This window comes from Polypterus senegalus, chromosome 6, assembly GCF_016835505.1.
Source record: "Polypterus senegalus isolate Bchr_013 chromosome 6, ASM1683550v1, whole genome shotgun sequence".
Lineage (NCBI taxonomy): Eukaryota > Metazoa > Chordata > Cladistia > Polypteriformes > Polypteridae > Polypterus > Polypterus senegalus.
Window position 1 is genome coordinate 97,930,653 of NC_053159.1, and position 18,193 is coordinate 97,948,845.

Genomic DNA, 18,193 nt, shown 5'->3' on the forward strand with positions numbered 1-18,193 from the left:
GAGACGTTGTTCCCACTGTTGGTAGCAACACTGGAAGTCTTCAACCGGTATGGTCTTCAGCATGTCCGTTACACTGTTTTAGATGTTTTCTAAAGTCCCGAAATGACGTCCTTTGAGGACATTTTTCAGTTTAGGAAAAAGTCATACAGACTGAGGTCAGGTGAATAAGGGGGCTGGGGAACCACAGGAATGCCTTTTGAGGTCAAAAATTCTGTTATGGAGAGGGTAGTTTTTCGGCACCATTTTGGCACAGACCTTTCGCATGTGCAAATTTTCAGTCAAAATTTGATGAACGGTAAATCTGTTCAAATTTAATTGTTCACTCAACATTCTTAATGTTAAACGATGGTCTGATCTCACACGTTTGATGTTTTCATTGGTTTTCGAAGTTGAAGTCCTCCCTGAACGGTGTTCATCTTCAACGTGTTTTCTGCGTTCCAAAAATGATTTGTGCCAGCGAAAAACTTGAGCTCGGGATAAAGAATGTCCCCCATAGGCCTGTTTTAACTTTTCAAACGTCACACTTGCCATTTAATGGCACAACGTTGCTCCACATTCCGCTGTTCCATTTTGCGTGACACACAACCAAAAACACAACTTCGCTAATAGCAGTCACAAAAATCACGTAGTTAATGGAAGGAGTTGAAACTCGCACTGAGCTATGGGAGGGTACTAATACACGTGCTCTATCAAGGACAACAGCGCTTCGTTGCCAGATCGCTTGCAGTGTTGCCAGTCTCGTTACTTTTCTGCCACACCTCGTATGTATATTATGGACTGGGACCTGGACACAGGCAGACGGACAACATAGTTCCACCACACACTGTTTATTTACAATATATTTACAAATATTTTGTGCACTCACACACCCCAGTGCCTCCAGCACCGATTCCCCCAATGTCCAGGCCTCACTCTTTCAGTGCCTTTTTCTTGGCCGCCTCCCTTCCTCTCTCCAGCTCTGTCCTCTTCCACCCGACATCCACTCAAGGGTTTTATTTTTTATTTCTTCAGCCATGGGCACACGTCTTCCCCGTGTCCCACAGGCCCAACACAGTCCAAGCACAAAAACCCACACAAACCAAACTTTCCTGCTCCACCACTCCTCCCAGGCAACCTCGTCCTCTTCCTCCCGATTCTGCCTTTACTGTTAATTTATGTTATTTCAGTGTTACATTTTTATCTTGAATTGTTCTATAAAGTTCTGTATCACAGTTCTTTTGATAAAAACCTTTATATAAACGGGATACTAGCTTTTTTTAATGACAGCCTTAAAAAATAACACTGTCACAATATCTTTTGCAAAAATAACAACATATAGTGTTCATGGTATTCCCTGGCAAACACTGACAGCATTATTAATGTTTTGAAAGTATCAGAATTTTCTTTCCTCTTTGCATTGCACTTCATATGTGTATGACACAACAAGCATACAAACATCAAATCAGTAGGTGGAATACAATGTCCATACCAGAGACAGCTACTTGAATAACATTTAGGTCCTCCATCGTCCAGGCAGTGCTAATATTTGGTGAACCTGAAATTAAATAAAAAATGAAAAATAGCAATTGGAGTGGAATATTAATTATTTACACACAAGGTACAGCATACCGAGTTTCTGAACACAAGTCTCTTTTGAAGGAAAAAGGAATAGATGGGAGCCTGTATGCTCCCTCTCTTAAATTTTATGGGTGGCTACACACATCAGGGCTGCAGATTAAAGATTTCTTATCAAGCGCAACATGTTGGTTAAATAAGGTGGTAGGAGTTTTGTTGATCAAAATGAATTAGGGAAATTTATTTTTGCGTAAACTTTGCTAAAACATTTTGAGAAACTTTACAATAAACAGCTTTGAAATGAAAAAAAGAAATTCGAGTTGTATGAATACTTGGCATTTTTCATTCAACTACTGTATTATTTACTCACTTCTGATAAGGTTTAATTCCTCTTCCTTGACTGCTGCTTCAAAAATATCAGGCCTGTGGGAAACAACAAATAATTACTTCCAACTGCATAGCTGCAGCAACTTTTCCAAGATGATGTATTTCTTACGCAAGCTTTAATCCATACTAAAATGCCCACTGTTGCATTTTATTAACCATCAATGTAGTAACTGAAAACTAATAACTCCAGATGTTTAACTGACCACTTGATGCCTTACTTTTTGATGATGAACTTTATCTCATCTTGATTTCGAAGTATTTTTTCCAAGCGAGGGATGCCAAAGGTTGAAGGGCGTCTAAAAGGGATTCCTTCTGGAAGACCCTGTACACAAAAATCTTCTGGACAGGTCTCAAAGAGGAGATAGGGGACTGGAAGTGGTTCTGCCAAGTTCATTGCCTCTGCTATAAGAGAACAGACATTTGTACAAACTTTATACATATCATTACACTGTGTAAATGAAAATCATTATATGTATATTCCAAAATCCATGATTCTGATGCTAAAGCTTGTATTTTCAGTTTTTAATTATTGAAAAAATAGAAGCATGTAGGCATGAAGCCTTAAAATATTTATATATTTTGTGTATATTGTATATTTACCAAATACTTTCAAAAAATCTTTAATGTGTCCTGCATCTAAAAACTCTGTGACTTAAAATTTAGTAAAAAGTGTAAAAGTAATAATAGTACATTTCTTACAACTGAATTCAACTTACCACACTTCCGACTAAACAGACTTTCAACTTTCTGTTTCAGATCTGTTATTTTCGCATTCCATGCCTCTGAAATAAAAAAAGTGAACAAAATATTGGTAGCTTAAAGAAGTAGTTGGGTGAAAACGTTACTTACAAATTTGTACCATTACTTACTGTAAAATCATCATATAAATATCAAGATGAATACAACAGTTAGTATCCCACCTATTTGTTAAAGAGCCTGGAATTAAATAAGCAGTCCTTTAATAAAATCTGGACCCATGTGTGAAATGAATTAGCATTTTTAAAGTTGAAGCTACGCACGCATTATGTATGGCAAACAATTTTAAAACTGAATGTTTCACGTTAGGTAATTCCTATGTTTAATATTTGCAATTACACTTGCCTTATCAGAATTCTAATTTCCGACAGTTCTAATTACATTTTGACTAGAAAAAACTGACAAGAGTTTTTCCTTTTGAATAGTATGATACTTTCAGTATGAGACATTGTGATCATCTTCTGAATAATCAAAATTTTAATTTCAGATGACTCCATCTGAAGATAGAGTAGATTGTAGATTGTGTAGATTTGTGCTACATTCTCAAACCCAAGCAAATCAATTCAGGGCCACAGGGGTCTGGAGCACATCCCAGCAGCACTGGGTGTATGGCAGGATCATATTTAGATATTTGAAGTACCTAAATGAGTTATTGCCACTTTTGATTACTCCATTCCATATCTCTTAAATGTTAATGCTGAAAAGGTATTTAGTTCTAAAATAGCTAATCAGAAAATAATGACTAGTCAATGGAAGGTATTAAATATTAAAAAGGATGGTAAGATAAGCAAGCACCCTTTGCTCAAAGAATTTAATATTAAACCACCTTTATAACACTTAATATGGACAGTTCAGATATGGCAAGTATATAAGTAGGATTAATAACTCTTCAACCTCAAATGTCAAAAAATACTAATCATCATCAGTGTTCACGCAAGAGGCCGGCACAATCATTTCTTTTTCACTGGTTCTCTTAGGCCATTGTGTTTTTCTTGATATTCACATGCGAGTCTCTTCTTCTTAAACATCTTAATAAAACTTCTCTCTCTTCATCCCAAAAATAACCTCTCAAAATAATTAATGTGAGCCTTTTCTTCTTTCAATCAGTGAAGATTTTTACCTCTTACTAATTTTACCTTCTGTATGATGCATTAATTTGACCACCTTATCACTTGTTTAATTTCTTCCTCACATTTTAAAAACATTTAAACTGGGTCTTCATTTCCTTTTTCAGTGCATTCTATTGGACTTTAAGCTACTGTTTTAATAATCATCTTCTTTGGTTCTCTATTATACAGTCATTTTAACTTTCATAACACATCTTTGACCATGGCTTTAAAAGTCTAAAATGAATAAACCTATATACAAGAATTACTTTACCAACTTGGCTTTCTGTCCTTCATATACCAATCCATCCATCCATTATCTAACCCGCTATATCCTAACCACAGGGTCACGGGGGTCTGCGGGAGCCAATCCCAGCCAACATAGGATGCAAGGCAGGAAACAAACCCCAGACAGGGTGCTAGCCCACCGCAGGGCACACACACACACACACACACACCATGCACACACTTGGGACAATTTAGGATCGCCAATGCACCTAAACTGCATGTCTTTGGACTGTGGGAGGAAACCGGAGTACCCAGAGGAAACCCATGCAGACACGGGGAGAACATGCAAACTCCACTCAGGGAGAACCTGGGAAGCAAACCCGGGTCTCCTAACTGCGAGGCAGCAGAGCTACCCACTGTGTCACCATGCCGCCCCATATACCAATATTTATCTTCATTTTTTTTATTTCTCTACAAAGTTTTACAAATATTTCCTTCTTCGCATTGTGTTTTAGGCCTGCAAATTTTACAGTGGTTATTTGCAAAGTTTTTCAATCATAAGCAGTTCACATACTCCGGATAATTCCTTCTTTGCTGTTATGATTCTACTTCTCCTGGCCTAACCACTGCAGCATCTTAAATGTAGAGTTCAAATGTAATTAACAGATGATTTCTCATCTGGATAGCTAAAGACTAGACAGGGGAGGAATAACAGACACAACTTTTACAAAATAGGGAGATATAAAATGGAGCAAATGAATGGATAAGAGACAAAAATAATTCAGGACAAAAAATGTAATAGTAAGAGAAGAAATACCTTGAACATTGAAATGAGAAAAAAAGAATCTGAACTCTAAAATAACACAGGGGGAAGTGTGGGTTTCTTTAAAAAAATAATTTTCATGTAAAAAGAAAAAAAAAAACATACTGGAAAATAAGCCAAAAATTCTAAGAAACTTCAAGAGAGTAAAGGAATGTAGAATAAATACATCAAGGACGTAAAATCCCTATAGAAAATCAACAGTTTCAAAACTGTTTTTTAACCTAGCATTATGAAACAAATACACATAAGTAAAGTTTTTAGATTTTATTTAAAACACCAGTACAAAACAAATGTTACAAATTCTTAAAAGTTAATTATAAACTCGCAACAACAGCAATTTCAAGTTACTTCTGGTAAAACAAATTTCCCTAAAAATACCCCTGGAGAATAATAGTCAAGATAAATTCAAGTTGTAATTAGAACTCATGTATATATTATCACCTAATAAATATATTGTTTATGTTGAAAATGTAACCCATTTGTGAATATGTCACCAGGTATAGTAGTCATAGTACAAACCGGATTCCAAAAAAGTTGGGACACTAAACAAATTGTGAATAAAAACTGAATGCAATGATGTGGAGATGGCAAATGTCAATATTTTATTTGTAATATTACGTAGATGACAGATCAAACGTTTAATCCGAGTAAATGTATCATTTTAAAGGAAAAATATATTGATTCAAAATTTCAAGTAGCAATAAGAGGCTGGAAAAAGTAAATTTGAGCATAACGAAGAGCTGGAAGACCAATAAACACTAATTAGGTCAATTGGCAACATGACTGGGTATAAAAAGAGCTTCTCAGAGTGGCAGTGTCTCTCAGAAGCCAAGATGGGTAGAGGATCACCAATTCCCACAATGTTGCGCAGAAAGATAGTGGAGCAATATCAGAAAGGTGTTACCCAGCGAAAAATTGCAAAGACTTTGCATCTATCATCATCAACTGTGCATAACATCATCCGAAGATTCAGAGAATCTGGAACAATCTCTGTGCGTAAGGGTCAAGGCCGTAAAACCATACTGGATGCCCGTGATCTCCGGGCCCTTAAACGACACTGCACCACAAACAGGAATGCTACTGTAAAGGAAATCACAGAATGGGCTCAGGAATACTTCCAGAAACCATTGTCAGTGAACACAATCCACTGTGCCATCCGCCGTTGCCAGCTGAAACTCTACAGTGCAAAGAAGAAGCCATTTCTAAGCAAGATCCACAAGCTCAGGCGTTGTCACTGGGCCAGGGATCATTTAAAATGGAGTGTGGCAAAATGGAAGACTGTTCTGTGGTCAGGCGAGTCACGATTCGAAGTTCTTTTTGGAAATCTGGGACGCCATGTCATCCGGACCAAAGAGGACAAGGACAACCCAAGTTGTTATCAGCGCTCAGTTCAGAAGCCTGCATCTCTGATGGTATGGGGTTGCATGAGTGCGTGTGGCATGGGCAGCTTGCATGTCTGGAAAGGCACCATCAATGCAGAAAAATATATTCAGGTTCTAGAACAACATATGCTCCCATCCAGACGTCATCTCTTTCAGGGAAGACCCTGCATTTTTCAACAAGATAATGCCAGACCACATTCTGCATCAATCACAACATCATGGCTGCGTAGGAGAAGGATCCGGGTACTGAAATGGCCAGTCTGCAGTCCAGATCTTTCACCTATAGAGAACATTTGGCGCATCATAAAGAGGAAGGTGCGACAAAGAAGGCCCAAGACGATTGAACAGTTAGAGGCCTGTATTAGACAAGAATGGGAGAGCATTCCTATTTCTAAACTTGAGAAACTGGTCTCCTCGGTCCCCAGACGTCTGTTGAGTGATGTAAGAAGAAGGGGAGATGCCACACAGTGGTGAAAATGGCCTTGTCCCAACTTTTTTGGGATTTGTTGACACCATGAAATTCTGAATCAACATATTTTTCCCTTAAAATGATACATTTTCTCAGTTTAAACTTTTGTTCCGTGATTTATGTTCTATTCTGAATAAAATATTAGAAGTTGGCACCTCCACATCATTGCATTCAGTTTTTATTTACGATTTGTATAGTGTCTCAACTTTTTTGGAATCTGGTTTGTACTACCAGGATGGTACAGGACAAATTAACGTCTCGCATAAAGTGTCCAGAAAAGAGACAAACAGCATAAAGAGGAAGAGAGTGACAGAAACACACTGCCAGCAGGAGACTTTCTGCAAATTCCATCGTGGAAATGTATGGGCTACTGAGAGGTTACAAGAGCTGAATGCTCTATAAAAACAATATATATTTTAAGGGCAACTGAACATTTAGATGTGAAGGGGGACATGGCTAGGTGTGTCTGTGGTGAAAGTAAAGCCACCATTGTCACTGAAACTGTGGCTTGTTCAAAAGTGATCCCAGCTTCTTCTTAAGGCTGTTTTAAAGTTAAGGTTTCTTTGAGTCTAGAGCGTCTAGAGTTAACATGGTAGTTTAGGTGAAGTCATCTTTAAAGAGCAGCTACAGTCAAGAAAGAGGGAGAAAGACAAAATGGAAGTTTAAGAATAGAGTATTTAATGGGGTACTGAAGCAGTGGTAAGAGAACAAGCAACCACATCTGGTAGTCAGGTTTCATGACTTGTTTAGTTAGGCCAGGGTTTGACAACCTGCAGCTCGTGAGCCACATGTATCTCTTTGACCACGTGGCTACAGCTCTACAGCTCTTACAGACATGGCGGTAAGGCTAAAGGGGTGTGTGCGTGTGTTTATTAACAACACATGGTGTGGAGACGTATAGACTGTTTATAAGCACTGCTCACAAGATGGGGAGTTTTTACTGCTGAAATACCGACCCTATTATCTACTGAGGGAATTCACTGCTGTGTTTTTGACCACTGTTTACATCCCCCCACGAGCTAACTCTGTAGCAGCGCTCGGCAAACTCCATGACGTCATCAGCACTTTAGAGATGACTCATCCCAATGCTGTTTTTATTGAAGCTGGCGACTTTAATCAGTGCAATTTACGTACTGTACTTCCTAAATACCACCAACACCTGAACATTTCCTCCCGTGAGAAGAACATACTGGATCATGTTTACAGCAACATACGCGGTGCATACAGGGCTGCACTCCACCCCCACTTCGGACAATCGGACCACATCTCCCTGTTCCTGTATCCAGCCTACAGACAAAGGCTGAAACAAACAAACCCTATCATTAAGCAACGTAAACCTTGGACCCCAGAGACTGAGAGCACCCAGAAGGACTGTTTTGCGCAGACAGCCTGGGATGTGTTTAAGGTTGCAGCCACTCTGGAGGACTCTTCTATCAGCATACAGCTGATCAGCTGAGTATGTGACTGGGTACATTAGCACCTGTATTGACAATATCGTTCCCACAATGCCAGTCAGGAAGTTCCCCAACCAGAAGTCCTGGATAAACGGTCAGGTAAGCCACATGCTGCGTGCTTGCTCTCTTGCATTTAGATCAGGCACTGAGATGGAGTACAAAGCTGAGAAGTACGGAGTAAGAAAATCCATCACAGCAGCCAAGAAACAGTACAGAGAGAAGCAGGAGGGCTTTTATTGTACTGCTGACTCTGGAAGTATGTGGCAGGGCCTACAGCACATCACAGACTACAGGACCACCACCAGCACAATCAGCTCCACAGACAGCCTGCCGGATGATCTCGGCACTTTCTACACCCGCTTTGAGACATCCAGCAACAGCACAGAATGAAGATGCACAGACACACACACCTGGACCACCCAAAACAACCTCACCCTCAACACAGACAAGACGAAGAAGATAATAGTGGACATGAGGAAGGAGAGAAGACCTCACCGGCCACTGTTCATCCAAGGGCTTGAAGTGGAGAGGGTGAGCAGCATTAAATACCTACATCAGTGAGGACCTCACTTGGACACTTAACACCACACAGCTGGTCAAGAGGGCTCAAAAGTGACTGTACTTTCTGAGGAGGCTGAGGAAGTTTGGTGTGTTGACTAAGATCCTCGGCAACTTTTACAGCTGCATTGTTGAGAGCATCTTAACCAGCTGCATCACAGTGTAGTACAGCAATACTACTGCTATGGACTGCAAACGCCTGCAGAGAGTGGCAAAGACTGCTGAGAAGATCACCAGTGGCCTCATGTATAAAGGGTGCGTACGCATAGAAATGTTGCGTAAGAACTTTTCCACGTTCAAATTGCGATGTATAAAACCTAAAATTGGCATAAAGCCACACACTTTTCCATGGTACCTCATACCTTGTCATACGCAAATTCTCTGCTCGGTTTTGCAGACTGGCGGCACCCAGCGTCAAAGCAGTGCTACTATTCCTGTGTGGTTACTCTTTATTTTCTTGACGCGGCTTTATAAATACACTGAAACTAACCGCATATTGTTTATTAGTGTAATGCATCCGATTGTAATTAACTTGTAACAATATAATGATCCCGGGAATAGCCATAGTATTCCAAATACCATAACTGCTTTAGCGTTGTTACTCTCACTGCACCTTCTTCTTTTTCTTCTTTCAGCTGCTCCCTTTAAGGTTTGCCACAGCGGATCATCTTTTTCCATATTACTCTCACTGCACCACTCGGAGTATTTATATCAGTGTATGTTAGTACGGAATCACAGCAGCAGCTGATAGGAAAGAGAATTATCGGTATTACAGCATCAAGCCCACCCCGCCAAATCCATAGCAAAACATTTCAAAGCCTTTCCTGTACGGACCTCGTGGTTCAGAAACAGTTTTATCCCAAGAACTATAAACACACTCAATCAATTGCACCTTGTAGAACTGTTTGTACTTATAAGTACAATTACCTCACTGTAAACTTGCACTACAGTTATAATATTGCACAACCTGCACCACTTTATAAAGCGCCTATTTAAATATGATGAAAATATCATTTGTAAGATAAAATGTAGCAAAATGTTTATTATATTATACAGATAAAACTTTAACTTCATTTAAATAATCTGTATTGTTAATAATTGAACATGTGAGGACACGGTGCCGCAGCACTAGCAAGTTCACGTATTGTTCCTGCCTTGAGCTGTATATTTGCTGAGACTGGAGCGACACTGGAAGGATAGATGGATAGAATAATTAAACATGTACTATGAAGATATTTCAATGTTCCTTAAAAGTTCTGAAGAATCGTCGTTGTAAGCTTACAGATGGCTTAACGTCCATTACAGAGCTGACTGTGTGGCGATTGGGTATTTGGGGAAAGAAAAGTAAGGACAGAAATTGGAGGTTAGTACGTTTGAAAAAGACAGGACTGCTACAATAAAGTATTTCATTTAAGGTTGCTCATGGCGCAGCAACATCTTGTATGAGACATGAACAATCATTGCAACATCGTGTTCTTAATAACATGCTTTCATTTCAATCATCATGAAAATATCACGTATACATCTCAGGATTTTAATTATTCAGAGAGCTGTAATATCACGAATGTAATGGATTCTGTGTCCTGTTGGAGAAAGAGAAAGCCCATTTAAGAAGCACGTAGTAATTCACACACAGAGCACATAGAAGACATTTAACGTGCTACTTTAGTTACGCTGGGATTTGAGAAACTAGTAAATTAAATGAATTTAAGTTGAAGTTTATGATTTTCTACTTTAATGACAAAATAAACTACGTGATTAAAGTGGATATTTCGAGATTGAAGTTAACATTTCGTGCTTTTTTCCTACTCTGTGCCTTTTTTTCACACTGTACCCTAATAAGCTTCTATATGACACTCAGACGGTAGGCCACGTCTCGCCTTTTAACGGTGACTTTGATATCTGACAGCTTCTTTTTTATGTCGGGCACTGTGCAACATTGTGAACTTGAGCTTGTTTCTCCCGACACGCTATGTCACTTGATCAACTTCCTTTTCTTGTTTATTTCACTGTATAAACAAACAAATAGTACGTTTTTCTTTGCCTCCATTTGGTATTCACTGAAATTCTTCTATTTTCCCTCTTGTTTTTCCCATTGCTGCACAGAAAAATGAGCTTAAGGTCTATTTATATTGATTTGCATATTCAAAGAGGCATAATTCTGGGAGGAGACGGGGTGGGACAGAAGGCACGTGTATGTGTGTTAGTGTTCACGCGGACCGGGATTTATGTAGCGGAAGAACACAGAAATTGGAGTACGCACAGATTCCTGCATCTGGAATTTTCTGTGTGTAAGCACATTTCGGCTTCTGTGCTTATGTCATGTTATAGTGCGAATTCTACGCACGCCATTATGCATGAGGCCCCAGGACCCCACTGCCCTCTCTGCAGAGTCCGCAGGAGAACTGCCTCAATTCTCAGGGACTCCACCCACCCCCAACACGAACTGTTCTTACTTTTACTCTCAGGCAGGAGGTATAGAAATATGAAACTTCCAGGCTAAAGGATTCTCTCTTTCCCAAGGGCATTAGACTCCTAAATAACTGACTGGAGTTTATAACCATGGGCCACCTCATTCTATCTACCTCTCACATTTATTTTTATCTTTATATATTGGTTTTGTCATTTGGTGTGGACAGCAAAGAAAGAACTTCATTGTACAGGGAAACATGTTTCCTTACTGTGCATATGACAAACTTTGAACTTGAACTCTAATCAGAACAACAGACATTCACATTGTCATGTCTTAACATATTATTTGATAGTACTTTGAAAAGACAATTTATTTATGGGTTAATATTTTTCTTTTTTATTTAGATGTTTATTAGCTACTGCGGTGGGTTGGCACCCTGCCCAGGATTGGTTCCTGCCTTGTGCCATGTGTTGGCTGGGATTGGCTCCAGCAGACCCCCGTGATCCTGTATTCGGATTCAGCGGGTTAGAAAATGGATGGATGGATGGATGTTTATTAGCTATACATGAATCAGGTGCCTGAGATTATGTCTTCAGTCAAATGATAAGGCTGATAGGGTGGAGCACTTTAGAAACTGCTAAAAGCCCATTATTTTAACCTGGCTTTCTCATAGCTACAATTTAGTGTAAACCTGATAAACTATACAGTAATCCCTCGCTATATCGCGCTTTGACTTTCGCGGTTTCACTCTATCGCGGATTTTAAATGTAAACACATCTAAATATATATCACAGATTTTTCGCTGGTTCGCGGATTTCTGCAGAGTGGGTCTTTTAATTTATGCTACACGCTTCCTCAGTTTGTTTGCCCTGTTGATTTCATACAAGGGACGCTATTGGCGGATGGCTTAGAAGCTACCCAATCAGAGCATGTATTACATATTAACTAAAACTCCTCAATGATATAAGATATGCATCCCGCGCGGAGCTTGATTGTTTGCTTGTCTCTGCCTCTATCTCACCCTCTCTGACATTCTCTGCCTGACGGAGGGGCTGTGAGCAGAGGTGCTGTTTGCTTAAAAGATACTGACGCTCCTCTAAAAAAATGCTGCTTTATTGCGGTGCTCGGCATATTTAAAAGCACAAAAGCACACGTATTGATTTTTTGATTGTTGCTTTAATCTCGCTCTCTCTCTCTGACGTTCTCTGCGCCTGACGGAGGAGATGTGAGTAGAGGGGCTGTTTGCTTAGAAGATACTAAAGCTCCTCTAAAAATGCCGCGGCGAACTTAAAAGCGCAAGTATTGATTTTTTGATTGTTTGCTTTTCTTTGCGAGCTCTCTCTCTCTCCCTCCCTCTGAAATTATCTGCTCCTGAAGAGAAGAAGATCTATTTGCATTCTTTTAATTGTGAGAAAGAACTGTCATCTCTGTCTTGTCACGAAGGACAGTTTAAACTTTTGACTAAAGGGTGTTATTTCATGTCTAGAGGGCTCTAATAATGTTAACAGTGTGGGAGAGTTTATAAGGGCTTAAATATATAAAAATAACTACACAAACATATGGTTTCTACTTGGATTTTCGCTCATCGCTGGGGTTCTGGAACGCAACCCCCGCGATCGAGGAGGGATTACTGTATATGCATTGAATTATGATTTTACTTAAGGCTGCGAAATCCATACTAATTCCTACTTTTCTTTGCTGTTCCTTTTCTATTTTTTCTGTGGCAGTGATCTGCACCATCACCATCTGATCAAAGCACCATGCAGTCCCTATATTGATGGACTGAAGACAGTACCACAGAAATCCACATGACCACCATCATCTATTTTTTTTCAAGTGAAGCTTTAAAACCATGAGGACAGATTTATGTTTATGATCATTTATGTTCAGTAGAATGCCCAGTGGGGACTTGAGGTTTTTTTTTTTGTTTTGTTTTTTCTGTCCTCCCGGCATCAGAGCTTACTTTATTCTTTGTTATTTAGTATTGCCTAATTTTATCTTCTAAAGCACTATGAGCTACACCATTTATATGAAAATGTGCTATTTAAATATAGTAAATGCTATTGCTGTTGTTGTATTTCACATCCACAGCACATTTCTGGGTGCAGAGGGTTGTTCCCAGGACTCCTCCTACCACACTGTCTAAACATATTACAAGTAAGAGTAAAATTTGAATTACCTTAAACTGCAAAGAAAAAAAAAGTGTTGGCCTGCAATTGATAAACTGTGCTGAAAATTGATTTAGATGAAGATTTACAAAGGACATATAATGGCAAGAAACAGAAAACAAATGAAGGACCACAAAGCTAACAAGATGTAGAGAAGAATCAAAGCATGACTTGGTTAGGCCTTACATTTAAAGAAGCCATTGACATCACAACCTGCATGCAAGTCTGAGGACAGTATTTGTGTAAACAAAAGTTTTGGTGTTCCTATAATCTCAAAAAGGGGGATTTTTTTCACAAATAAATACTCAACAGCCCAACACAAACCTCACTGCTAATAACATCTATAAACTTTATTTTAATGTTAAACAGCTAAGAACATCTATAAACTTTATTTAATGTTAAACATTAACAAATCCAAACTTCAATAAAAAGAATTAATAATACCATTATCTCAAAAATATCACAAACTGCTAAATTTAATAATTTTTGTTAAATGGTGCTTACTCCTATTTTAATAAAATGATCAGAGCAGATTGTTAAGCAGCATCTTTATCAACAAAAGCATGTTGTATGTAGAAAAAAACAGATAATGTACAGTGACTTTTAAATAAGGTGCAGGCAAATTTAAAAATGAAATCATTTTACTACTCTAAATATTAATCAAGGAGGTTAATCATATTGCCATGCTTTGCAAATGCAGCTTTATTGTGGATTGAAAACTCTACATAGAATTTAACACTAGAATGACCACAGTCTATGAAAAAACTCGTACATCCGACCCACCTTAAAACCGTTTGCACCTCTCCGTAAGCGTCTTTTGTCATATAAATGTGCCGATAAAGACAAGCTGCAGGCAGCCGGCTATTCCATCCCCCCACCGACTTAGAATGTTCACGAACTTCTCCCAGCTCATGCATTGATTGATTATCTGGTAGTGAAGTGGAGTTTCAGAGTGGAAATAATAGCTCGTTATTTGGAACGAATGCATTTCATGTGTGTTCCGTTTCTACAGTAATCTGTGTAAACACATTGTTAAAACAGAAACTTTTTCAGATTTTAGTAATAAATGTTACAAAATGTAGGTATAAACTATAGAATGTGTGAAGCCTGACACTTTCACAAAAGGTTCACGAACAATACAACAGTTTCCTTGGTGTAGTGCTAAGATTTGCTGTCTCAAAGCGCCATAGGCCTGTAGTGCCTCAGAGACCCGAGTTCGATTCCCCGCTAGGGAGAAAGTGTTATTTTTTCTTCTTAATCTTCGCCGCTGTGCCTGCCTGCCTGAAAGCATCTGCCTTCTGCGCGCTGGGGCATTTTTCTTTTTTTCTTAAGTAAATCGTTAAGGTTAAAATGTCGATCACGGTTATTTCTGTTGATTAATTCATGCCCACATGAATTGTCCAAAAAGAAATCTATTAAATCTGATATATATCAATCGACACATGCTGCACGCAGGCAACCGGGCAGCGAGAGTGGAGACAGATGTGAAAGACGCTAGATTGTATACAACAGGCAAAAATAGAGAACACTTGATAACAGTATTAGCTATAATCAATGAAAGCATGAATTAATCAACAGAAATAACCGTGATTGGCATTTTAAACTATTCTATTTGTATTACCTGAGATAATGTTTTTATATATATATATATATATATATATATATATATATATATATATATATATATATATATATATATATATACACAGTCATATGAAAAAGTTTGGGAACCCCTTTTAGCCTGCACAATAATTTACTCTTATTTCAACAAAAAAAGATAACAGTGGTATGTCTTTCATTTCCTAGGAACATCGGAATACTGGGGTGTTTTCTGAACAAAGATTTTTAGTGAAGCAGTATTTAGTTGTATGAAATTTAATCAAATGTGAAAAACTGGCTGTGCAGAAATTTGGGTACCCTTGTCATTTTGCTGATTTGAATGCATGTAACTGCTCAATACTGATTACTTGCAACACCAAATTGGTTGGATTAGCTTGTTAAGCCTTGAACTTCTGGTGGTCAATTGCAAGTTGTGCTTCCCTTTGACTCTCCTCTGAAGAGTGACAGCATGGGATCCTCAAAGCAACTCTCAAAAGATTTGAAAACAAAGATTGTTCAGTATCATGGTTTTGGGGAAGGCTACAAAAAGCTATCTCAGAGGTTTAAACTATCAGTTTCAACTGTAAGGAATGTAATCAGGAAATAGAAGGCCACAGGCGCAGTTGCTGTTAAACCCAGGTCTGGCAGGCCAAGAAAAACACAGAAGCGGCACATGTGCAGGATTGTGAGAATGGTTACAGACAACCCACAGATCACCTCCAAAGACCTGCAAGAACATCTTGCTGCAGAGGGTGTATCTGTACATCGTTCTATAGTTCAGCACAATTTGCACAAAGAACATCTGTATGGCAGGGTGATGAGAAAGAAGCCCTTCCTGCACTCACTCGACAAACAGAATTACTTGTTGTATGCAAATGCTCATTTAGACAAGCCAGATTCATTCTGGAAATAAGTGCTTTGGACTGATGAGACAAAAATTTAGTTATTTGGTCATAACGAAAAGTGCTTTGCAAGGAGAAAGAAGAACACCGAATTCCAAGAAAAACACCCACTACCTACTGTCAAATTTGGTGGTTTCCATCATGCTGTGGGGCTGTGTGGCTAGTTCAGGGACTGGAGCCCTTGTTAAAGTCGAGGGTCAGATGAATTCAATCCAATATCAACAAAGTCTTCAGGATAATGTTCAATCATCAGTCACAAAGCTGAAGTTACGCAGGGGTTGGATATTCCAACAAGACAATGACCCAAAACACAGTTCAAAATCTACAAAGACATGCCGAGGGAGAACTACAATGTCCTGGAATGGCCGTCACAGTCCCCTGACTTGAACATCATTGAAAATCTATGGGATGATTTGAAGAAGGCTATCCATGCTTGGCAACCATCAAATTTAACTGAACTGGAGAGATTTTGTATGGAAGAATGGTCAAAAATACCTCCATCCAGAATCTAGACACTAATCAAGGCTATAGGAGGGATCTAGAGTCTGTTATATTTGCAAAAGGAGGCTCAACTAAGTATTGATGTAATGTCTCTGTTGGGGTGCCCAAATTTATGCACCTGTCTAATTTCGTTATGATGCATATTTTCTGTTAATCCAATAAACTTAATGTCACTGCTGAAATACTACTGTTTCCATAAGGCACGTCATATATTAAAAGGAAGTTGTTATTTTGAAAGCTCAGCCAATGATAAACAAAAATCCAAAGAATTAAGATGGGTTCCCAAACTCAAGCATTGTTGACCAACAATTTGCATTCTCATTAGCTAGCTTCATTAAGAATGATTCTACTAGAAAAAGCATTACAGTACTTTACAAATATGCATTACAGTGCTTTTTGTAGACAAGAAACTAATTCAATATTATCATTGAATATCAATGGATACCAGTATACTAATGAATATAAAAGAGTATATCAACTTTAAATAAAAAAAAAAACAAATGAAATAATTTATTTTTTGCACACTGTTAAAAGCGCACTGTTTTGCACACTGTTCAGATAGTAGTTTACATTATGATAAATATGGTACATCTGGTTCTTATTTTTTCTCTTTAACTTGGACCATTTCATAATAAATGCATTTGCTCTTACCAAAAGAGAATTTGCGTCGCTGGAGCCTGAGTGAGGAACTGGAGCCATTAGCTTGATCAACAGATGGTTCATTAGAACTGACACCTATAAAACAATAAAATAAAATGATACATTTTTTTATTTTCCTTACGTGACTTTGCCAGTAGAAGAATACAGTTTGTTTGGTGCCCCTTCAATGACTTTTTAATGATTTACAATTTGGTGCACACACTGGCCTTATGCTCACTACTGCAAGGTTAGGCTTTAACTTTTTATGTACTTCACCAAGAGAAATAGATAAAAAGAGATACAAGTAATAAAAAATGTAAACTGTTTGTACTACAGTTTAATACAGTCTAGCATTCATCAAACAATTTAGCCATTTAGATCTACCACACAAAGTTCTTCCTAAAATTTTTAACTTTCTGGTAACATAAAAAAACTACTTTGTCAATTATTTTATGAAAAATAATTCTTTAAAAATGAAAGAGTTTTTAATGACATGCATGTTGTTTATTATCATTGGACACACATGTTGGGCCTAATCTTAAAATTCACTGAATGCTTTCTAAAAAAAAAAAACTACAAGAAAACTACAGAAATTCCAAAAATAAAATATAGGCCTTCCATCTTTATAAATGACCATAACATTTCAGAGAAATCTTATGGCAAACAATATTAAACAGATTAAGGTTATGATTTTTAGCTCTGTAAAAAACCCACTATCCCACAGTGTTATATAAAATCCTTGGTACAGAACCTGCTTGGGTCAGGACATCAAAGCATAATGCGTGCTACCTTAGAAAAATTAACAGTATTACCAAAGAGCCTGGCCATCCTGCACATCAGCTTTCTCTATTGCGGCAAACAATAAAGAACAATCGGGATTTACACCATTAGATCCAGAAATGGCATTTAAACAGAAGCCATAAGGCTACTCAACAGCCACTCATACGTACAACTTTACGAGTGTTTCTTGTAAACATTGTTATTTCATTTATTGCATGATGTTGTATTCACTGTATGCTGTTGGTAATAGTGTTACAGTTTCACGTCACTGGTAGAAAACAGAATTAAATTCTAGTTTTGTATCATCTTCAAAAGAAAACACATTTGAAAAAATTTTTTTTCTCTCTCAACTCAAATATCAGTGTGTGATACTAAACTAACACTTCTTTTGAGAGTGTGGCTGTGCGTGAATGAATCTTGCGCATCTGGTCCATGCTTGGCTACTGACTTGCACCAGATGGTAATAGTGCGGTC

The 18,193-nt window shown here is 38.2% G+C and overlaps 1 protein-coding gene across 3 annotated transcripts in view; it reads right to left on the reverse strand.

Moving 5' to 3' along the window:
- The window catches only part of LOC120531329 (general transcription factor II-I-like), a 145,939-nt gene that overhangs the window by 15,647 nt on the left and 112,099 nt on the right, over positions 1–18,193 (reverse strand). For all 3 annotated transcript variants that reach the window (XM_039756626.1, XM_039756627.1, XM_039756628.1), the window contains 5 exons: positions 16,952–17,035; positions 2,658–2,723; positions 2,160–2,343; positions 1,925–1,977; positions 1,469–1,534 (listed from right to left, as the gene is read on the reverse strand). In XM_039756626.1, the coding sequence (XP_039612560.1) occupies positions 1,469–1,534; positions 1,925–1,977; positions 2,160–2,343; positions 2,658–2,723; positions 16,952–17,035 (453 nt within the window). The remainder of the gene's footprint in view (positions 1–1,468; positions 1,535–1,924; positions 1,978–2,159; positions 2,344–2,657; positions 2,724–16,951; positions 17,036–18,193) is intronic.